We start from the raw sequence: 24,459 nt of genomic DNA, 5'->3' as shown, positions 1-24,459 counted from the left end.
TCCATGATCCTCCATTGGCTATGTTTGCTAGGGCTGATGGGAGTTATAGGCTAAAACATCTGGAGGACCACAAGTGCCCATCCCTGCTTTAGAACTTTGTAGATTCAAGCCAGTACCTTGAACTTTGCCTGGGAGGGAAAGGGGAGCTAGTGAAGATCTCTGAGTATTGATGGAAATTGTTTGGTATGACAGGTCCCTGATAATGTGTCATCAATATGCAGATGACACGCAGCTCTACCTCTCATTCAAATCTTCACCAAGGTTGGCCGTAGAATCCCTGTCCAAATGCCTGGAGACGGTGAGTGGCTGGATGGGGAGGAATAAGCTGAAGCTGAACCCTGACAAGACCAAGGTACTTTTGGTGGGAGACAAGAGGAGGCTGGGGGATGTTGACCTGGTGTTGAATGGGGTACGGCTACCCTTGAAAGACCAGGTCCGCAGCCTGGGGGTCATTTTGGACTCTCAGCTGTCCATGGAGGCTCAGGTGTCAGCTGTGAGCCAGACAGCGCTGTATCAACTCCATCTGATACGGCGGCTGCGCCCCTTCCTTCCTGACCATCTGCTCCCATTGGTAGTACATGCCCTGGTCTCCTCTCGTTTAGACTACTGTAATGCGCTCTACGTGGGGTTACCCTTGAAGACTGTTCGGAAACTGCAGCTGGTACAGAATGCGGCGGTTCGCCTGATTAAAGGCAGCTGCCGGCGAGATCACATCACTCCAGTGCTGAAGGAGTTGCACTGGTTACCAGTTGTTTTCCGGGCCAAATTCAAGGTGTTGGTTTTGACCTTTAAAACCCTATATGGTTGCGGCCCAGCCTATCTTAAGGAGCGCCTCCAGCAGCACCAGACAGGCCACTTAACAAGATCAGCCTCAGATGGCCTTCTCTCTGTCCCATCAGCCAGGACAGCTAGACTGGGGGGGACGAGGGAGAGGGCCTTTTCTGTGGTGGCCCCCACTCTGTGGAACTCCCTCCCTAGGGAACTCCGCCATGCCCCCTCTTTAATGAGCTTCCATCATGCATTAAAAACGTGGTTGTTCAGGCAGGCCTTTGGGGTGGGTTAGGGTATTTTAGAAAATGTTTTTATTGTAGAATTTTATTGTTTTAAACTGTTTTATTCTATGTTGTACATCTCCCAGAGTGGCTGGGTGACCAGCCAGATGGGCGATTAATAAATTTAATAATAATAATAAATAAATAAATAAATGTAGTTGCTGTATTCTGGACCACTGAAATTTCTGAATACTTTTCAGATGTAGCACCATGTATATTGCATTACAGTAACTGAGCTTGGCCCCTTCATGGATCACTGCCTTGTTGTGGCGAAGGGGCTTGCATAACTCAGTGAAGCCATAAGCTATGCTGTGCAGGGCCACCCAAGACAGACAGGTCATGGTGGAGAGTTCTGACAAAATGTGGTCCACTGGAGAAGGAAATGGCAACCCACTCCAGTATTCTTGCCAAGAAAACCCCATGGAACGTATCACAAGGCTAAAAGATATGATGCTGGAAGATGAGCCCCTCCGGTTGGAAGGTGTCCAATATAGCATTGGGGAAGAGCAGAGGGAATTTCCAAGTAGCGCCAGAAAGAGTGAAGCAGCTGGGCCAAAGCCGAAAGGACACTCAGCTGCGGATGTGTCTGGTGGTGAAAAGAAAGTCCGATGCTGTAAAGAACAATATTGTTTAGAAACCTGGAATGTCAGATCAATGAATCAAGGTAAGCTGGAGGTGATCAAACATGAGATGGCAAGATTGAACATCGACATCTTGGGAATCAGCGAACTAAAATGGACAAGCATGGGCGAATTTAATTCAGGTGACCATCGTATCTACTACTGTGGGCAAGAATCCCTTAGAAGAAATGAAGTAGCACTCCTAGTCAAGAAAAGGGTGGGAAAAGCAGTACTGGGGTACAATCTCAAAAACGATAGAATGATCTCAGTACGAATCCAAGGCAAACCATTCAACATCACAGTAATTCATGTCTGTGCCTCAATCACTGAGGCCGAAGAAGCTGAGGTTGATCGGTTCTATGAAGACCTACAACACCTTCTAGAATTAACACCAAAAAAAAGACGTCCTCTTCATCATAGGGGATTGGAATGCTAAAGTAGGAAGTCCAGAAATCACCGGGAGAACAGGCAAGCATGGCCTTGGTGTCCAAAACGAAGCAGGACAAAGGCTAATAGAGTTTTGCCAAGAGAACACGCTGATCATAGCAAACACTCTTTTCCAACAGCACAAGAGGCGACTCTACACATGGACATCACGAGATGGTCAATATGGAAATCAGATTGATTATGTCCTTTGCAGCCAAAGATGGAGAAGCTCCATACAGTCAGTAAAAACAAGACCTGGAGCTGACTGTGGCTCAGATCATGAGCTGCTTCTTGCAAAATTTCGGCTTAAATTGAAGAACGTAGGGAAAACCACTAAACTTTTCAGGTCTGACCTAAATCATATCCCTTATGAATTTACAGTGGAGGTGATGGATAGAGTTAAGGGAGTAGACCTGATAGTGTGCCTGAGGAACTATGGACGAAGGTCCGTAACATTGTTCAGAAGGCAGCAACTCAATCCATCCCAAAGAAAAAGAAATGCAAGAAAGCAAAGTGGCTATCTGATGAGACTTTACAAGTAGCTGAGGAAAGAAGGGAAGTGAAAAGCACGGGAGAAAGGGGAAGATATACCCAACTGAATGCAGAGTTCCAGAAAATAGCAAGGAGAGACAAGAAGGCCTTCTTAAATGAACAATACAAAGAAATGGAGGAAAACAATAGAATTGGAAAGAGTAGAGATCTCTTCAAGAAAATCGGAGATCTCAAGGGAACGTTTTGTGCAAAGACGGGCATGATAAAGGACAAAGAAGGCAGGGACCTAACGGAAGCAGATGAGATTAAGAAGAGGTGGAAAGAATACACAGAAGGAAAGATCTGAATGTCCCTGATAGCCATGATAGTGCGGTCACTGAACTTGAGCCGGACATCCTAGACATCCTAGAGAGTGAAGTCAAGTGGGCCTTAGGAAGCATTACTAACAACAAAGCTAGCTGAGATGACAGTATTCCAGCTGAGCTATTTAAAATCCTAAAAGATGATGCTGTTAAAGTGCTGCACTCAATATGCCAACAAATTTGGAACACTCAGCAGTGGCCACAAGACTGGAAAAGGTCAGTTTACATTCCAATTCCAAAGAAGGGCAATGCCAAAGAGTGTTCAAACTACTATACAATTGCACTCATTTCACATGCCAGCAAGGTTATGTGCAAAATCCTACAAACTAGGCTTCAGCAGTATGGGAACTGAGAAGTACCAGAAGTACAAGCTGGGTTTCGAAGAGGCAGATGAACTAGAGATCAGATCACCAACATTGGCTGGATCATGGAGAAAGCAAGAGAATTCCAGAAAAACATCCATTTCTGCTTCATTGACTACGCTAAAGCCTTTGATTGTGTGGATCACAACAAACTGTGGCAAATTCTTAAAGAGATGGGAGTACCAGACCCCCTTACCTGTCTCCTGAGAAACCTGTACGAGGGTCAAAAAGGAACAGTAAGAACCAGACATGGAACAACCGATTGGTTCAAATTTGCGAAAGGAGTGCGACAAGGCTGCATATTGTCACCCTGCTTATTTAACTTATCTGCCGAGTACATCATGAGAAACACCGGGTTGGATGAATCACAGGTCGGAATTAAGATTGCTGGGAGAATTATCAACAACCTCCGATAGGCAGACGATACCACCCTAATGGCAGAAAGCGAAGAGGATCTAAAGAGCCTCTTGTTGAGGGTGAAAGTGGAGAGTGCAAAATCTGGTCTGAAACTCAACATTAAAAAAACGAAGATCGTGGCATCTGGCCCCATCACTTCCTGGCATATAGAAGGGGAAGAAATGGAAGCAGTGACAGATTTTATTTTCTTGGGCTCCAGGATCACGGCAAACGGTGACTGTAGCCATGAAATTAAAAGACGCTTGCTCCTTTGGAGGAAAGCTATGGCAAACCTAGACAGCATAGTAAGAAGCAGAGACATCACCTTGCCAACAAAGGTTCGTATAATCAAAGCTATGGTTTTCCCAGTAGTAATGTATGGCTGTGAGAGCTGGACTATAAGGAAGGCTGAGCGCCGAAGAATTGATGCTTTCGAACTGTGGTGCTGGAGAAGACTCTTACGAGTCCCCTGGACTGCAAGAAGGTCAAATCAGTCAATGCTAAAGGAAATCAACCCTGAGTGCTCATTGGAAGGACAGATACTGAAGCTGAAGCTCCAATATTTTGGCCACCTAATGCGAAGAGAAAACTCCCTGGAAAAGACCCTGATGCTGGGAAAGATTGAAGGCAAAAGGCAAAGGGGACGGCAGAGGATGAGATGGCTAGACAGCATCACCGATGCAATGAATATGAACTTGAGTACACTCCGAGAGAGAGCAGAGGACAGGAAGGCCTGGCTTGCTGTGGTCCATGGGGTCATGAAGAGTTGGACACGACTTAACGACTGAACAACAACAAACTGAGCTTGGAGGTTGTCAAAACCTGGATAACAACTGTGTCGAGATCATCTCTCTCCAGAAGGGGTCACAGCTGGTACATCAACTGAAACTGGTGAAAGGAGTTCCATGCAGTCACCACTATATGTGTGTTCATAAGCAAGACTGGATCTAAACCCATCTCCAAGGTGTGAAGCAGACAGTGCAAGCTATCCATCCAGAACGACCTACCAACAGCGTTTCCATTTTTTCCACATCAAGTTTCAATATATTAGTCCCCATCCAACCCATTACTGACTCCAGGCACCTTTGTGCAGGGAGGACCAATGCAAAATCTCTCACATGGCTTAGGGATAGGAGGGGCTGTTCTAATGGCAGGAAGGAAGTAGTTGTGCTAGGGCTTTGAATCTGTAGGCCAGAGAGACAAGGTTGTGGGATACTAGGTTTAGAGTCTAGAGATGGTAATTCCTGTTTGTTATTAGTAGCAGCACAAAAAACTGAGGCCAGAAATGGTCTTTCTCTCACATTTCTTTTCATATTAGGTAGTTAGATTAACACCACACTTAATTTTCCAATTCAATAATTGATGTGGTTTTGAATCTGTGTCATCCTTTGTCTGATAATCCTTCCTGCTAATAACACCTAATGGCAATCTTTCATTTTTGGTTATGCTCAGTACAAACTATGGCCATTCTGCAATCTTATTGGGATTTAATACTCTTTAAGCAGCATGGATCTGTGTTGTTGTTGTTTTTTTAATTTGAAGACTGATTTGCAGTATAAACATAGCTTTAAGTATATTAGAAACCATGAGAGATGGCTGAAAAACAGATGTATTTTTCCTGGGGCCTTTAATGCTGAGCCTACAGGATGTTGAGTATTGCACGCAACTTATTATTTTTTTACACTGTGATTAGTATTGATGAAGTAAATTGTGCACTAAATAGGTTATTAGCAATTATATCTAAATACCATAATAGTGTGAAAGCTGAATGAAGAATAATTAAATAGATTTCAAGTTCAATCCTTCCTGAGAAGAAAAAAGTGTATTTTGGTTGGTTGGCTGTTTACATGCCTGTTCCAATATAGAACAATATAGAAATTGCCATATGCTTGTCAACTTTGAAATTGGTACAGCTCCAAGCCTAAGTACTGGCATTCACTGGCTTCATTTCCAGTGGAAATTCTAGGAAATACATATTTAATTATTTTGAAACAAAGTCTGTGGGAGGGAATCTACATTTCTCAAATTATTTTCATTAAAAGATATTGTGATCATTTGGTTCTGCAGTGGTATGAATTGCCTTGCATGCTACTATTCTTAATGTATCATTGAAAACTGCAAAATGTATTGTTTTAAAGTTGTATTAATATGCACTGGTTTCCCAACTTCAGTGGCATTAAGGGTCACAAAAGCTATGTTATAAATGTACATTAAAAGTTTTTGATTATATGGTTTGCTGCCCGATACAAAGATCAGAAAGATAGCAGTGCCATAACAGTGAATGAGACATGAAGGTGAAAAGACGATGTGAAAGCGAGAGTGTAGTGTGTGGCATCAAAGTCTTGGAAGAACCTTGCGTAGTGGAAAAAGCTGCATTGATTGGCGCTTACGGCGTTTCTAGTCTTTCAGTGCCTTGTTTCTTCTTGAAAGTATGGGCAAAATGAGATACAATTTATTCAAAACAAACAGATCTTGTAATATTTTCAAAAATGTTGTCATTCTCACCTCAATTTCTTCCCTTTGGCCTTCCATATCTTTTGGGTTGTGTTTTCCCCCTGCCCTTCCCTTGTTGTTTTTGTTTAGACTCTGAAGTCTGTAACTCTTACAAAAATGATCACAAACTTAATTAAAACACCATCCTGTTGTTGTTGTTTTAGTAACTAGCCAAGATGATCAATGCTGGTTCCCAGCATTATGTCCTATTGTCCCAGCATTCTGTCACACCGTACAGTGACCAAGAAGTAAAACAAAAGGGCGGGGTTATGCAGAGAGGAGCAGGCTTGGTTCTTAATGACTTGGGCCACTAGGAGCAGGTTTAGCTCCCACCCACTAGTATCCTTGAGAGTACCCTGTAAATGGCTTCCATAAAGCTACATGATTGACTCTATCTCCTGAAGGGTGGAAAAATGCACTTTGAGACAATGAGTTGGTTTGCATGACATGACAGCCCACCGTGTGTTAATTTACTTGCGGGTGCTGTGGCATTGCGGGTGCCATTTTTGCGTGGACCTTGCTGGCATGGATTGTTGCGTGAACCCAGGTAGGAGTGGTTGTTTGAGTGTAAGACAACCCTCAAATAAGCCCTGGCTTGTTTTAGGTTTATGTGAGGGTTGTCTAACCACCTAGGTTCACATGATTCAACAACCCACAGCAAGCCAGGCACCATACAAAAATGGTACCCATGGGTGCCTGGCATGACACAGTACCCCCTGCGGGTATATTAACCCGTGGTGGGTTGTGTCGTGCAAACCAGCCCAGTGTTGTGGTGGGGAGGGCAAAACCTGCACAGCACTTACTTCTAGGAGTCCTTATTACTTATAAGTCCTCTTTCCACATACATTCTGTGTGTCATAATGGGAAACAGAAGTATAGTAGCTGCTGTGGTCAAAAGAAAAAAAATCAATCTGTGTCACTGTAATACCTTTATTATGCCAACTTGAAGGTCACAAAATACTGTGCAAGCTCTCAAGTTCTCCAGAACTCTTTTTCAGGCAAGAGTACATCTCCTCCAACTACTAGGTAAAGCTATTCAGTTTGATTTCTATTGGCTTCTTTTTACTTAGTATACCATCTAAAATTATCTGCAGCTTTGTTACTATAAAAACTATCTAGTTTCTCTATACTTCTGTTTTCCACCTACCAGGAAACCTGTGTGTTGCACCTAAGAATGGAGACTGTTTTGGAGTACCAGCTTTTCATATTTTCAGAAATGGAGGATCAACTATTGTTTTTGTTCTTCCCAGCAGCCCTTGGGAGGATCCTAGGTGCAACCTGAAACCATCTCTGCACCTCATATAACCGAATTTAAATATCTGCAGCCTCTTCTCGTTTACCATTTTAAGACTGTAACGTTTTGCTTTGTTTACCATGTTCCCTGATGAAGAGTTCTGGAGAACACAAAAGCTTGCAAAATGACCTTTGATTTGGCCTAATAATGACAGTGATATGGATTTTGGAAACTTTTTGTTGGATTCCTTTTTCTTTTTTTTCTAACACAGCTATGTTTGCTTTTTGAATTGCATTGTGGTGTATACTAAGAAATACCAGCTTGACCAGTAACAATGAATGTCAGTCAGGGCCAGCTGGAAATGCAGATCATGCCTTATATGCCAGAGTGTGTGTTTGCTCATGCAGGGGGTAGAGGAGAACCAGCTGATTCTTAATATAGGAGCATTTCAAGATAGACAAAACACTGGTAGCATTTTTTTCGATACATCTGGAAAAGATAAGCAGCCCCCTGAGGAAAGAAATTTCCAAAACATGTTGGGCAGAATTTTTTTAAAAAAAATTCAGGCACCTGAGAACTTCTTTTTCTTCTGTTTTGTGATTTTTAATGTAGCCAGTGATGGAGAAACAAGTTTTTGTAGCTGACTAGCAAAGAAACAGTGTTTGGGGCTGCTATAAGCTTTGTAGATTGAAATTCTTTTAGGAATAAGCAGTGTGTGTGCATGCACATGTATTCACTTACACCGCCAGCTGAACTTGTGTATTATAAATAAAAGGGCACTAAAAAAAAGTCCACCATGGCCAGGAGCTAAAGAAAATTAAATGCCTTCCCCTGTTGCATATCACGCTGCTTTTAAAACTTCAGGAAGGTGTAACAGTGAGTTTGGCAGAAGGTGTATGTGTCTATTGCATCTGGCTGAGCCATTGGGAAAGGGATGGCATTGCCCATTCCAAATTCATCTGCTTCATCTATCAGTGTAGTGGTTAGAATATCAGACTAGGGCAGAGGAGACCTGGATTTAACTCCCCACTCAGCTTTGGAGCTCACTGAGTAATCTTGGAACAATGGCTACCTTTAACCATAACCTGTCTCACAGGATGCTTGTTGTAAAGATACAGGGATGGGTGAAATATCTGTAGCACACTGAGATCTTTGGAGGAAATACTGGATAAAAATCTAACTAAATATTTCTCCCCCATTTAATCTTAATAACATCTACATCTTCTGACTCCCTCAACACTTCAGCACTGCCACTACCACCTCCACTTTTACACTTTCTCTTTTTAACATTTTAATCCTACATAACATCTCCCTATATTTAATGGTAACTTCTGTTTGTAAATCCTGAGAATAACAATGGTGTTAATGAATTCCCAAAGATAGAGCAATAGCTTACAAGTGTTAATATTCCAAGCTAACCTAGCATAATTCTTATGTCAAGCTTTATATATAGAACTACTAAGCTCTCTAATCTGTTTTGTAATCACCAAGATGATTACCAAGTATTGTTTTTGGGATTTTTTAAAAATAGAGCCTAGAGCTTGGGTTTATGGCATTTTACTGTGGATCTCTAAAATACAAAACAAAGCTATTCTGTGTTATTTAAAGAAGCCTACTGAAATGAAAATATTCTCATAACCGAGTAAATTGCAAATGTTACATCACTGAGTGTGGATGATGGCAGGGTATGTCCTGAATTAAATTGCTTATATATGTCCCTTGTCTGTCTCATTCTTGTCCTCCTGCATTTTCCATTTCCACCACTGAACTTCAGGTTGTAAACTTCAGTGCCTACTAGGTGTATTTCTTTTGCATATGATGTAAAGCACCATGTACATTGATGGTACTGTATAAATAATAAAATGTACTATCCAAAGGGAGCGGGACCAGAGCATTTTATTTTATTTAGTTTCTTTGTGTCTCCCCTTCTTACTTTCTATGGGATTGGTATTTTATGCCCATTCTTGCTACAAATTTCCAGTGTTAACTTTGTGTTTTTTTTCTTAATTTTTACTATATTTTTTTTCCCTTTCCTGCCTGGACAGAGCACTGATGTCCTGCGAGAGCCCTGTAAGATCAGGGGATGGAGTGTCTTGCAGGAGACACTTTGGCTTCTGCATTCAGAGGGCATGTACCATAGAGTCCTGTGAGACTGCAGTGTCTGCTTTGTGAGAATGGCAAGGGGGATGGGAAGGGGAGGAGGAGTAAACCCAGCTGGCAGCAAAGGCCTGGAAACGCTTGGAGAAAGTGGCGGTGGCAGGAGTGGGGGGTATGGAGAGAAGGAACGGTGGCTGGAGAAGCAGCCTGCATAAGTGAAGGGGAGGGTTCATTGGTGGTGTGATTTGGGGAGAGGAGATCAGAAAGCAGCAGCTGGAATAAGTGGAAGGGGTATTTGGCAGCGGCACAGTTTGGAGGGAGAGGAGGCATGAAGAAGTGGCAGCCACAGCAGCAGCTTAAGTAAGTGCCACTTACATAGTAGGTTCTGCAGGTGAAGGTGGGATTTGGTGGCATTTCTGCAGTGGGGGGCTGCAGGAAAGGCCTTCAGGGGCTGCATGTAGCCCACTGGCCATATCTTACCCATCCCTGTAATAAATTTATACATGCTTGCCCTGGCTAACAGCTACAGTACCTACTTTATGTAGGGAAAAGCAGATGTCCCCAAGTAGGCAAGGTGTGGTTGCTTTCAAAAAATATGGGTGTTATGGCTGCTAGTCGAGATGGTATCTGTATGTTGCCACTTACTTGGCAGCTCCCAGGGACCACTTCCAGTCCAGTTTTATTGAACTAGATGCTGATGGAAAGGCGTTTCTAAAGCAGGGATGGGGAACTTCTGGGCCTAATTTGGCCTGTCAAGCCTTCCCAGGTGGCCTGTGAAGGCCTCAGGTGAGGTCCCAACCTCTTAGAGAAGGGAGAGGGGGTGGGAAAGCAGCTCCCATCTGAGCATAGTCTCAAGGAGTGCTCCTTCAGGCTGCTGCTCAGTTGGCTTTCCTTCCCCTTCCCCTTTCCTCGCCTTGAAGTGCCAGCTGAGGGTGTTACTTCCCTCTCGCCTTTCTTGATTGGGGAAGCCGAGGTGGAAGCATGGCTCTGAACATGAGCAGTTGCAGGATTCTAAAACAAGCCAGGGGAGGGGGGCTCGGTTGTACATATTCCCTGCATTATAGTAATCTACTGTGGCCCTGCCAGAGACATTTCGCTGACTTTGGAGCGCCTATTTAATATGCCAGATGGTTTGTATCTTTTGGTGGAAGTACGTTGCATGGGAATAGGATGACATAATTAAATTATATTTTAAATAAAAACACTTGTTTTAATACTGAATACTGTGCACATTTTAATGTAATGTGTAGCATAGATTATCATATTTGATAAAAACCCTATGTCATAACCATTCCTCAATTAGAGTAAACTCCTTGGGAATGGGGATACAGCTGTAACAAAATAAGGTTGGGGAAAGGACTGGATTCCTGACTTTATGTGCTCCTGGAAACAAAGCCTCTGAAATAGGAGGGTGTTGCACCATTGGTTCCCAGTGTCAATAGAACTGGTAGAGTTCATACAGTGCATTATATTAACTGGGAAAGGACTGGAAGAAGTAGGGGGAATGTTGCGTGGTACTCTGCCGTTTGGTGGAATCAGGTCACACTTAGTATTAAATCAGGCCAACTTAGTATTAATCTCCTCCAAGATGCCTTCCTATTTCCTATTCCTTCTCTCTTCAGCGATAGAGTAGGATTGAATCTGTGTTTGATGGGCTGCACCAAAATAATTTATATTTCTTGCAACTTTTTGGAAACATGGTGAGAGAATTGCTCATTGATCCATTTTATCACATGCCTACAGGACAGTATGGTGTTCATTTTGTGCATAATCTCTAGAAACGTAAATGGAAGAAACATCGGCTGATACAAAGGCCCTTTTATGATGCTGGTACTTTTAAACTGAATTTTGTTCTAATTAGTAAAAGTTAGTTCGTAGCTGTATTAGTTGGTAGCCATTATGCTATGCCATTATTTGATGATGCATTTGTTTCACATGAGCCTTGTTGCTTCTGGGTACTAACAGCAATTTGGAAATTTGTCATAAAGGCTTTGAAGAATTGCTATAGAACTTCAAGCAATGACTTAAATGATCAATGTACAGATACTGCTCTGGGCTGTAAACCCGAGTAGGCACATCCTTTTTGAACCTCTGGTGCAAGCATCCTTGATTGCTACTTACTGCAGTGTCTTGTGTAATGACTTTACACATTACTTGTGTAGTGATGTGATTTCAACAAGGTTCTTGTCTTTTCCATCAGTAAACTAAATTTAGTGGTGCCGTGCTTCTGATCTTGGATCAGAAATATTTTCTCCTTCAGGCTTGAGATAAATGAGTTTTCTGCCTTTCTGTTTAATGGCTGACGTATTTAACAGTTTACATGAGAAGAGGTGTATGCCGTTACTTTAGTCTGTATTAATTGCTTATTCACATGCTTTCCCCCTCCCAACTTAGGGCAGTTTCATTCAAAATTCAGTCTCTGATGTTAATTGCCAAATACTAGTTTTGAAGCATTCCATACATAACTTGGGACCCAGAGAGCAAGGGAAACCATCAATTCAACTTAAAGCATACAAAGGCTAGAAGCCACAACCTGCCTAATCAACTTGACTTCTGGAAATGTTTAGAGCAGTAGTCTACAATATTTTTAGATCCGGGACTGACCACCTATGTTAAATTCCAGCCCAGAACAGGGGCTGCACATTTCATTTTGTAACTACAGTCATGTGAAAAAGAAAGTACACCCTCTTCGAGTTCTATGGTTTTACGTATCAGGACATAAAAATCATCTGGTCCTTAGCAGGTCTTAAAATTAGGTAAATATAACCTCAGATGAACAACAACACATGACATATTACACCATGTCATTATTTATTTTACAGAAATAAAGCCAAAATGGAGAAGCCATGTGTGAAAAACTTAAGTACACCTTAAGATTCAGTAGCTTGTAGAACCACCTTTAGCAGCAATAACTTGAAGTAATCGTTTTCTGTATTACTTTATCAGTCTCTTACATCATTGTGGATAAATTTTGGCCCACTCTTGTTTACAACATTGCTTCAGTTCATTGAGGTTTGCAGGCATTTGTTTATGCACATCTTTCTTAAGGTCCCACCACAACATTTCAGTCGGGTTGAGGTCTGAATTTTGACTGGGCCATTGCAACACCTTGATCCTTTTCTTTTTCAGCCATTCTGTTGTAGATTTGCTGGTGTGCTTGGGATCATTGTCCTGTTGCATGACCCAATTTCGGCCAAGCTTCAGCTGTTGGACAGATGGCCTCACATTTGACTCTAGAATACTTTGATATACAGAGGAGATCATGGTCGACTCAATGACTGCAAGGTGCCCAGGTCCTGTGGCTGCAAAACAAGCCCAAATCATCACCCCTCCACCACCATGCTTGACAGTTGGTATGAGATGTTTGTGCTGATATGCTCTGTCTGGTTTTTGCCAAACATGGCACTGTGCATTATGGCCAAACATCTCCACTTTGGTATCGTCTGTCCAAAGGACATTGTTCCAGAAGTCTTGTGATTTGTTCAAATGCAACTGTGCAAACCTAAGCCGTGCTGCCATGTTCTGTTTAGAGAGAAGAGGCTTTCTCCTGGCAACCCTTCCAAACAAACCATACTTGTTCAGTCTTTTTCTAATTGTACTGTCATGAACTTTAACATTTAACTTGCTAACTGAGGCCTGTAGAGTCTGAGATGTAACTCTTGGATGTTTTGCTGTTTCTCTGAGCATTGCACGGTCTGCCCTTGGGGTGAATTTGCTGGGACATCCACCCCTGGGAAGATTGACAACTGCCTTGAATGTTTTCCACTTGTGAATAATCTTCCTCACTGTAGAATGATGGACTTTAAATTGTTTGGAAATGGCCTTATAACCCTTCCCAGATTGATGGGCAGCAACAATTGCTTCTCTAAGATGTCTTTACTCTTTGGCATTGTGTTAACACACACCTGAATGCTCCAGACCAGCAAACTCCTGAGACTTCGGCTTTTATAGAGGTGGTCACGCTTGCTGATGACCAATTACTCAAGGGCATTTGATTAGCAGCACCTGGCTGCTACTTCGCCTCTTCATACCTATGGAAGCAGTAAGGGTGTACTTGGTTTTTCACACATGGCTTCTCCATTTTGGCTTTATTTCTGTAAAATAAATAATGACACGGTGTAATATGTCATGTGTTGTTGTTCATCTGAGGTTATATTTACCTAATTTTAAGACCTGCTAAGGACCAGATGATTTTTATTATGTCCTGATACGTAAAATCATAGAACTCAAAGAGGGTGTACTTTCTTTTTCACATGACTGTATATGCTTGTTTTTCTTCACCACTCTTTTCCCCCATTTTTTCCTTTTCCTTCAAACTTAAACAAGAGAAAAGAAAATAATCACTGTAGCAGCATCACCATCCATTTTAGGTCAGTGTATAATGAACTAAGTAGAAGATAAATTGCCTAAAAGAAATTAAGAACTGACTTAGATGTTTCTTTAGCAGGTTTCTCTCCCCCCCCCCCCCCGCTTCATGGAATAGGGTGAAACTACACACTACATAAGAGATTGAATCTTTTTATGTAATTTTCTAAGAACAGCCATGATTGCAGAGTGGGGATTTAAATCAGGGCTGGGGGAAGAGTTTAACTTTTTCTGTCCTATGCCATAGCCCCTCTTTCCCTTATTTGTTGTGGAGAGAAAAAGATGCAGGTACTGCCATCCAAATTTCTCCCTCCCCCATGACTGCTTTTAGAATAAGAAAATTATGTTTGGAGATTCAGTCACTGTTTTTCCATTTAACAAGTTGTTTGCCCCTTACTGTACAGTGGCAGATGTTCATAGCTAACTGGTTGAAAGCTAATTGGTTCTGTCTATAGCACCATGGACATTAAGCTGAAAAGCCAGCATTAATATGACCTAGGAATTACACCTGTACCAGTTTCCTCATTTACTTAAATCTACCCCACCTGCCCTGTTGCCAGTTTATCCTAAGGCTCAGGGTGGTAATTGTCCAACCTTTTAGTGCAGTGATCTTCACTTTTTTTCAAGCAGGAGTCACTTTGGCACAAAGTACCACCACTGAGGCCAATTGGAGGCCTTTCCCAGGCTGGGGGGGGGGCGGCTCTCCCCCTCCCCTCCCCTTACCAGTCAAGCAGTGACACTGTGCATTGGTCTTAGCTGGGGGCCTTTGCTTGCTAAAACAGTGGATTGTATTAAAATACCTTCAGGTCTCTTACAATCTTGCAGTTCTGTGATTTAGGTATGCATACATACTGCATACTGTGCATCGGATTCTGCTAGGGGCCTTTTCAGGCCTCTTCTCCCCATCCCCCTCTACATTGTCCAAGAAAAGACTCTTCAGTCAATCACCAGATCAAATTTTGACAGGCTCATTCTTAGTCTTTGGATTGGGTTGGATCTTTTTCTTGTCACTGAGTGTTCTCTGCTTGGTAGTGCGGAATCTCCCAGTGCAGGTCCACAGTGCACTCTCTCGCCTACACATTCAGTTTTCCCTCCAGCGTCTGCACAGTGAACCAGTGCAGCTAGCCAGTCACATCGCTTTTTGCCTCTTGGGCTCCTCCACCTCCAGGGCCAATTGGCTGATTGTTCCTGTGCTCTCTTCTCTCCCCACCCCCACCAGCCATCTTACTGCTGAAGCAGCAGGTCTCCTGATTTCCCACTCCTGAAGTCTTCTCCCATAGCCCACAACACAGCAGCCAGCCCACCTGCTGAAGCAAACAGCAAGGCAGAGCTAGAGAGCCCCTGTTGAGAGTGAGCATCTACTGTAAAAAAAGAGGGGGAGAGGGAGTGAATATAAGAGAGAGGTGGAGAAGATTAAAATGATTTTCAAGATTAAACTTGAAGTGATTAGGAAGCACCAGTGGCCCTCTGACCTTGTAGTGAAGAACACTGTTTTAGTACAGTGTCCTTTGTGGCAACTAGTTGTAGGCATCCAGTGGAGATTTTATCCTCTGTCTCCTCCTCCAGCATCCAACAACTGCACTACAAGCTGGATTGTGGCCACTATTATAATAACCCATATGAGATGTGATTCAAAGGCTGAGATGAAATTACTAAATACCACTGATCACTACTGAACTTTTAAGTAAGTGTGTGTTATGATTGCAGATGGATTGCAGTCCATTTTAACAATATTTTTTTTAATATGCAGGATCTCTAGATTTTTTTTACAGACTGCTGTTCATAACATCTTCTGAACATTGCATGTTTCCCCTTTCCTCTTTTGTGACCTTTGATGGAAGAGTCTCATGAGTGACAGTGTGATGAAGATGTATCCAGTATGACAAACTTGGCACTAACACCTCCCCACATTCTTCCTTTGTGCAGAATAGTCTAGATAAAGTTGGTAAATGTGCAGGAAACTTACATGTGTAGTTTAGGTTTAAGTGCTATGTAGATCATACATTAAGGGTGCAACCCTATGGGTTGCGCTCTTGATGACTTGTAAGCCTCTGAACTCGGAGGCTTGCGATCATCTTATGCAGGGTGGGAGGAGTGGCAGAGGCAATCTTCGCCTCCCTGTTCTCCCGCCATGCAGTTGTTGCTAGATGGGCTTTTTTGCCCATCTAGCTGGGGCACTTCAGAAGGCGAGGGAAAGACGCTGGAGAGGCCTCAGGATAACTCATATCCTGGCCTCTCTAGTCTCCTCCCCTGCCCGCCTACCAAAGCACCCCCTTTCCTCATCCTCAAAGGTCAAGTTTCTAAACTTAGAGGGCAGTCAGTGCATTTCTTTCCGTGCCAGCTGCGAGGGGGTGGGATCGGAGCTCCTCTGTCTCCAACCTTGGATCAAGGAATCTGAAATATCCTGTAGCCCCTCAGATGCTGTCTATGGGCCATAAGATTGCTCCCTAAGACAGTGGATTGTATTAATCTACCTTCAGGTCTCTTGCATTCTCACAATTCTGTGATTTAGGTATGCGTACACATCTGAAATTAGGTCCCATTGAACTCAGTGAGACTTGCTTTTGAGCAAACCTACATATGATTGCTCTGCATAATGGGTAAACTTCATGAAATAGAAGAGAGAATGCATATTTAAGCTGGTCACTTCTGTTTAAAGAAGATTAAACTGATTTCCTTACTGTTGCTATATGACCAGAAATCTCAAGTATACCACTCAATAAAACTAGTGTTAGATCTAAAACCAACCATAATTATTATACTTGGAAATTATCCCTGAGTTTTAAAATAATATTTTATTTTTAGAGATCCAGGATTTTCTATGCAGCAATAGTTCCACCCAGTGGTGATTCCATAGTTATACACTGTGACTTGTTCTAGACTTTAATAGACAAGATAATTCTGTTTGTTTTGTTAAATATAATTTGGTTTAGGGTTGAACATAAGATGTTAGCATAGTATATAGCAGTTGTCCAGCCATGTCCTTTATCACATTATGCCATATCCTACCCTTGCTTCAGTTCCTCACTTCAAAACATTTAAAAATGCTTTTTGAGTGGTATTATGAAGTATAAATAATTTGTTGAATATAAATACTGCTTCCAAAATTGAAGTCTGGTTTACATTAACAAAGATTTATAGTTTGCCAGATTAATATTAAGAAATAATTAAAAAATCAGTTCCAGGATTGTATGCTCATATTTTTAGTCAGTTGCTTCTTTTTTTAAGAAAAGGTTCATTGCTGTGGTAAAATGACAAGTTGAAACTAGAACAATTTGTGTAAATAAATATTGGGCATTGTCTCAGTCAACAATGCAGATTTTTTATTTTATTTTTATTATTTATAACCTTACCCAGGTTTTAAATGTAACCCAAGTCTTACCCAGTTTTTCTCACAAAAATTATATGGAAGTTCCATCTCTACTGTTATATGCAATTATTTATTCATTCAACTTGTGAGTCACCCTGTAGCCAAAGCTCTCGGGACAATGTACATAAATAGCAAATAACACACAATAAAGCCCAGTTAAATACAACAAAGCCCAGTTAAATACACAGTTTAAAGTAAGAAAGACAAAAATATCAAAAACAACAAATACTAGAAGAATTTTAAAAATCCACAGAATTAAAAACAGGACTAAGACACACGTTTAACATACAACTGGGCAGTAAGTGTGGAACAAGCTAAAAGGCCTGAGAGAATAAAAAAGTATTCAATAAAGTGGGCATCAGGTGGACTTCTCTGGGGAAGGCATTTCACAATCAGGGTGGTGGCTGTCACTGATAAGGTCCAATCACAAATAGACACCTACCAAATCTTAGTATGTAGAGATACTCCAACCGGGGCATCTGATGATCTCACAGCATCTCTAGGAACATATGGGAAGAGGAGGTCCTACAAATACTGTTGTCTTTAGCAGTGTGGGGCTTTATAGGTTAAAACCAGTAATTTGAACTGAGCCTGGAGATAAACCACGTGCTGGTGAAAATAGTATAATGCTGGCATAATATGATCACAGTGATCACAACATGCAATTCCCTGTGATAGTCCTGCCGTATTTTGGCAAGACTTGAAAGGCAGTTCTGTGATGGCCATTTATATACAGGCCATCAATTGATGCTGCTGATAAAGCGATGAAAATATATGTATTTATCATCCCTCAGGTGTAAGATGATTGGCTCAAACACAGCCCATGCATCTTGACAGAGCTGCAATAGGCAGTGAAATATCCACTTACTACTTTTTATGTAGTTGGCACGTAATTATCAATTGAATTGTTGTAGCTTGCCCCTGTTGTTGCAATCTGTGTTTCAATCTGCTATTTTTTATTTCTTGTTCTTTTATTGATTGATTGATTGATTTACTGTTCTATTGTTTAAATTGTTTTATAGTATTGTCATCCTGGGAGTCATTTTTATTGAAGGTACGGAGTATAAATGGTACTCAAAATAAATGAGTTTGCATGAAATAATAGTTACTAGGTTTGATGCCCAATCCCTGAACTCTGTTTCCACTATGCATCTCTTTCAATATTTTATGTAATTGCATTTTTACTGTGCTGGGGAGGTGCTGGGAGCTTGGGTGGTTCTCCAGTTTCATGGAGATTTCACTGAAATATTACAGAGTATAGATATGCAGGCAAATTAATAAAAATCAACATAGTGCTTTTCTATATTTGGGACAGGTAACAGTTATGCCTAGTTTAAAAGCTTCACTTTTATTTCTAGTATTTTAATATGCAAAGTGTTAGGTGTTGTTTTTTAAGTGAAATATGTTCAATCCATTGATTTGCAGCAAGCAAATTGTAAGGAGATGTACTTACCCTGGTTCTAAAGCAGGCAGGCCTGTACAAATTGAGACCCACCAAGCCAAATGTTGCCCATTTTCCATATATTAAAACCTGCCAGATCTTGACAATCCCTTTGTTTATGCAGTTCCAGGAAGGGAGCAAAAACAGGTGGTATATCCATCCCTTGTTGTGCAGCTGTTACATGGTTGGTGAGCTATGTTTGACATGGTGTCTCACAAGTCATACAGGCTTGTGCTAGAGCAACATTTTACACAGATAATGTAAACCTTAATGTAAACCTTTGAAAAACCTGGAATTCATTTTGCAACTCTGATGTGCTATTTGACAGTTGGGCGTAGTGTTCCCCTTTTTTGGAAATACTTTGTTCATATATAATTCTAAACTGACTTGATGCTGTGTGGACAAGGGTTCTGCTTATGTGCTCCAATTTCCTCACTTCCAGAGCAGCAGCAAACTAGTTTGCCATTACACACAAATCAGGCAAGCTATGGCTTGTACATAGCAGAACTAGAAAATACCTTCAAGCAAAATGTGTGGACAAACCTGTGGACATATTTTGTGGAAACCATGGTTTGCCTAGTTTGGACATAATGGCAAACTGCGTTGCTACTAACCTGGAACTAAGGAGAGAATTGGAATGTATGAGGTGAGGAGGGAATGCATAAGCACAAAGCATGTTCCTAATCCTCCAATAAGGAAATAGTATTTCATTGATTTTTTTTACTTGTAAATGTTATTGTGACAAATCTTAAAGTTTCTTGTTCAGTCCTGAGGCTGGAGGAAGTGCAAACTAGAAATGCTGAAACCTCAGTGATGCTACACCCCTGTCAAACATGGTCTTAGAAAATAGCCAAAGTTCTCCTCACCAGTGAGTAATCTAAATGTCTTTGGTGATTGCCTGTCATATCAGAACGCAATTTTCCATCTCAAATGACCAGCCAGTTGTTTCTAGAAAGCTGACATGAAGATCAAGGGCAGTATCCAACTGTGTCATTCCCTAGCTTAAATGACGTTGCACTGGAAGGAACTAGGGTCTGAACTATGTTCAAGACAAGAATACAGCTAAAGTTACATTTGAATCCAACTAAAGTTACGTAAGGTTAAAATTACAACCCGTTTTGCAGCCGGTTGTGCATAATGTTTGAGCAGCCTGTTGTGCATCCGGTTGTGCTCTACACTTCCACATCTGGGTGCACAATGGGTTGCACGAGCATAATCCGTAGCCAATTGTGCAACAGAAAGATTTGGCAGAACTCCGCTAGTAGTTTTTGACTTTGGGGAATGACACCATTGGATGCTGCCCCATAAAGGCAAGAGTCCTCCCCACCATCTGGTACTTGGTACATTTGAAGGCATACTCTTCAGATGGGTTTAATACCCCCAAATTGGCAGTGGTATTGCCTTAATGGAATCACAATTCTCTCTTTAACTTAAACGCATCTGATTTTTCATTAGTTGTAATAGATAGAATAAAGGTACTGTATGCTGGTTTTTTAATTTCAGTTTTTTATATATGTAACTAAATCTTCATATTTTCTTTTAATAGGTACCTGTCAGATGAAGGAATTGAGGCTTGCACAAATTCATCTGACAAAGTCAACATTAATGATATTATCCTGATTGCACTTAATGTAGGTAGAATTTGTGAACTTTTAAAACGGTTGTTATGAATTGTCACTTATTGTGACCATTAGCTTAGTTATTGGTTGATATAATAAAAATACAGTACTTTTAAATGTGCTGTTTACCATAAAATAATTACTAGAAAAAACAAAACAAGTCTAGAATAGTAATATGCAATTTAAAAGTTTTGTCTAGTATGTATTTAGCTGGGGGTGGGGAGACACGGAACCAAATCACTTTTAAGGGATTATGAAGTTTTTTTCCTTTGTCAGCCAATGATTATTAATCACCATCTTTCTATGTTCTCAGTAAAGGGATAACTTTTAGGGTATAAAATATTTATCCAAAGGCCACAAAACGTACTAAATTTGGTTTCTGTTCAGAAGAGTTCTGGAAAGATGGTATTGACTTGAAATATATATAAAAAATACCTGGTAAATTTAAAGAGCCAGGTTCTGTCACTAGTGTAACTTGAATGAAGCATTGTCAGTATATTTTCTTGTGTGTGCGTGTGTGTGTGTGTGTGTGTATGTGTATTGCTCTTAGGTATGTTGAATAAATCAAGTTTGGAGTATTATTTCTGTAACAGCAGTATGGGAATTCTTTTGTCTGTTAGCTGGTTTTCTTTTTCAAATGTAGGGAATTTATTCTGCCATAATGTTGTTAAAACAGAAATAATACTGATATAGTTAACTGTTTGAAGTCCCTATCTTTTTTCTCTTCTCCAAAGCAAGCAAGGTAAAGCTATCTGTGTTACCAGTGTCTTGTTATATGTATAAAGTATTTAGTTATGAGTTATGCTAGTGTTTGATATAATTCCCCCAGAAACCCTTAGAAGAATCTTTTATGGAGCATCACCTACTGGATTCATACATGACAACCTGAAAGTTTAAGGGACTTGTGCTCAAGCTCCTACACTATGTATGTTCCTGCAGTACTTGACTCGTTTAGTTTTTCTGCCTCTTGTGTCATTTTAAAGCACTTCTTGAGCAGAAGCGCATCTTAAATCCTATGATAATTTTGCTTCAAGGGATATGCAGGTGATAGGATAGGCATATATTACAATTACATAGCATACTGTCAGAGTGTATCAGTAAACATTTAGAGAGACAAAATAGGGTTGTGGGGAGAGAATAAAGTTGAAGGGCGTTGACACCTTGTCAAGTCCTTGCTTTTTTTATCCCTGGGACCATAGGACCATGTGTAGTGTTCACTGTACACTGCTGCCCCCCCCATTTGCTTTTCAACTCACATCTTGTTGGAGTTTATCATACATCCTGAAAAGCTGTTTGTAAGGTATAATGGGTGCTTGCAACTGGGGGGAAATAGTGACATGCACTTGTGCACTGAAGTCCTTTCTAGTTTTTGTTTGCTTCAGGGCTCTTTAGATCCCATTCTATAACCTTAACAGATGTCTCCCGTTTGACACTACCTGCATATTTGCAGCCATGAGATCTAGAACTTTGTCGTTATTTAATGCTGAGATATTCAACAATACATTGGGTTCATGGAATATTCACTGCCTCCTTAATAGTGGTATGAATTTTATTGAGGATGGTGAGGTGGGCAGATAAAAAAGTAACATTTAAACTACTGAAATATCAAGGCTTCTAATAAAAATTGATGAGAGAAATCTCTCATGTTGGGTCAACTGTTGTATGTTTAGGACAATAGTATAGAGCTCAAGCTCAAAGTCAACACAAAAATTTGAAGCGTAAATGAGTTAATTCTATAACTCATCCACTTGCGTATAAGAAGAAAATCTAATCTGTGGATAGATGTGTCTTGGATACTAGCCAATAAGAAACCTTTTTTGAGATTAAGTTCATTCCGAGCAGTTCACAAAAATTAAAATACATTAAAATACATTAGATAAAGTATAAAAAAAATATTGGCATAAGGACATAGAATGGATAGCACACACAGGAACAACATGTATCTTAAACAATTTAAAACAATCATCCAGAGACAGTCCAGGACCTGATCAAAAGATTTGTTATATGCTGCCAAATGCCTGAGAGAAGAGGGCAGTTTTAATTTGGCTCCGAAAAGATGACAGTGTGAAAAGATGACAAATGGGAGGCCACCACCAAGAAGGCCCTCTCCCTTGTTGCCTTCTTCTGAGCCTCCCTCAGAGGAGGCACCTGGAGGAGGGCCTTGGATACAGAGCAGAGCCCTCTGTGTAATATTACTTGTATCTCATTTTGATCAGGAATCATTCATTTTTGGAGATTGAATTGTTGCATAAAATAGGTATCTGCTTAAAAGTTATGAGTATATGTGATAATTATGGGCTTGATCATATTTACTTGGTTCTTTGAGAGGTATGTTTACCAGTATGCCTCACTATGATGAAACAGCATATTACCTAATGGTTTTGTGTTATCGATTGTCCCCCACCCCAGCCTTTGGTATCTGTCTTGGAAAACAGTACTTAAATTTTATTTTATTTTAACTTTAGACTGACTTAAGAGCCATTGGCAAGAAATTCCTCCCAAGTGACATCAATGGTGGAAAGGTGGAAAAGGTAAAAACGCTGCTACTATATTTCTGATTGTCCATGATCTATTGAGAACTTATTCCTGGAGCTATTCCAGCCAAATTGGTCCCCCCCCCCTTTTCCTTGTCCTACTCCCAAGAGCCACCTTGATGGCATCTTCCCTGCAGAGGCTACTGTCAGTTATTTGGGGTGGGTTCTCTACCCCTCTGTTATCTGTTACTTCATGGCAATAGAACATGACATAGGACTGATGTGGGGAGCTAGAATATAAATGGCTTTAAAAAGACTGGTATTAATGATCCCCTTGACCTAGTTTCATATAAAATAATTGATTTATTTTATCTATAGTGCTCTATCTTTAGGCTTAGGTTAGGCACTATAAATCTCAATGAGCGTCAATATAATATAATATAACATAATTTAAATATTTATTATCTGCCTGTTTGGGAACATAAACATTTGCAAAATGCTGTTTGAAACAGTGGCCAGGTTCACATGGAGAATCCTGGTTTAGCATTCACAAGCAGCATGCTAATGCATGCTTGGCTCCTTCAGCCAGTAGGAGCAGCTAAACAAACTAGGAACTCACCAGGAGGCAAAAACTTAGTGTTAACATCTGAACCAGGACTTCTGCCAAGCAATCAGGAATTGAAAGCCAGGGTTTGTAGTTGGTTTCTGATTCCTGGCTTGTTTGATGTAACACTAAGCTTTTCCTTGCTGATGAGCTCCTGGCTTGCTTAGATGCTCCCACTGGTGCAATCAGGCACTATGCGGCAGCATGCTGACTATGAATGCTAAGCCAGGATTCTTAGGTAACCTGGCTTATCATTACATACTAATAAGGCTGTCTCTTTTCAGAAAAATAAAGTAGTACTTAGCTTGTTTTGGCACAGTCCTCACAGTTACGCATTAAATGGGTTATGGTATCTTGTCATGTAACAATATGAACTGTTCATAATATGAACTGTTCATAAAAGTATTAGCCATTTCCAAAATACAAAGGATAGATATGGTGTAAGAATGTCATAGTGATTGGTCCCACTGTTGAGACTAAAATGGTACTAAAACTAGTAAAAGTGCTTCAAGGCATGTTGCACCATATCTCTGAGAAATTACAGCTAGCGTGGAATGAATCTAACCTGTTGTAAGATTATTTGAATAAGAGAGGGCCATTGAATGATGTGTCTTTCCCAGCCAGGTCTGTCCTTACTTAATCAGATTAGGTAGGCACTATATATAGGGACACCGATGCAATGAATATGAACTTGAGCACACTCCAGGAGAGAGCGGAGGACAGGAAGGCCTGGCGTGCTATGGTCCATGGGGTCACGAAGAGTCAGACATGACTTAACGACTGAACAACACAACAACAATATATAGGGAAGTGAAAAGTTACACAGGTTTATTGGAGAGAGTGCAGAGGTCCTGCTCCCTGAGCCACTGGAAGAATCTTCTGAAAAGCTTCTTTTTTTAGACAGAACTATGTGTGTTCAAGTTTTGCATTTCAATAATAAAAATGTGAATGGACTTAGTTGCCCAATAAGCTTATTCCCCACAAATTATAATGTTTTCTCTCTACAGAACAAAAGTAGTGAAGGAGTAACAGTATAGTTCTTCTAGTTCTTC

At 40.9% G+C, this 24,459-nt stretch overlaps 1 protein-coding gene across 7 annotated transcripts in view; it reads left to right on the top strand.

Moving 5' to 3' along the window:
• Window positions 1-24,459, top strand: part of TDRD3 (tudor domain containing 3) — a 115,126-nt gene that overhangs the window by 15,854 nt on the left and 74,813 nt on the right. For 5 of the 7 annotated variants that reach the window (XM_084844868.1, XM_084844866.1, XM_084844869.1 and 2 more), the window contains 2 exons: window positions 20,257-20,341; window positions 22,795-22,860. In XM_084844868.1, coding sequence (XP_084700994.1) covers window positions 20,257-20,341; window positions 22,795-22,860 — 151 coding nt within the window. Of the gene's footprint in view, window positions 1-192; window positions 299-18,291; window positions 18,324-20,256; window positions 20,342-22,794; window positions 22,861-24,459 lie in introns of those variants that run through there. The other 2 variants (XM_084844870.1, XM_084844872.1) reach the window with 2 other exon arrangements.

The sequence above is a fragment of the Heloderma suspectum genome, chromosome 3 (assembly GCF_057233095.1).
Source record: "Heloderma suspectum isolate Gila_16-S chromosome 3, 16-S_ref, whole genome shotgun sequence".
Taxonomy (NCBI): domain Eukaryota; kingdom Metazoa; phylum Chordata; class Lepidosauria; order Squamata; family Helodermatidae; genus Heloderma; species Heloderma suspectum.
The sequence above is the reverse complement of the archived record's forward strand: the minus strand, read 5'-3'. Positions and strand labels throughout refer to the sequence as shown.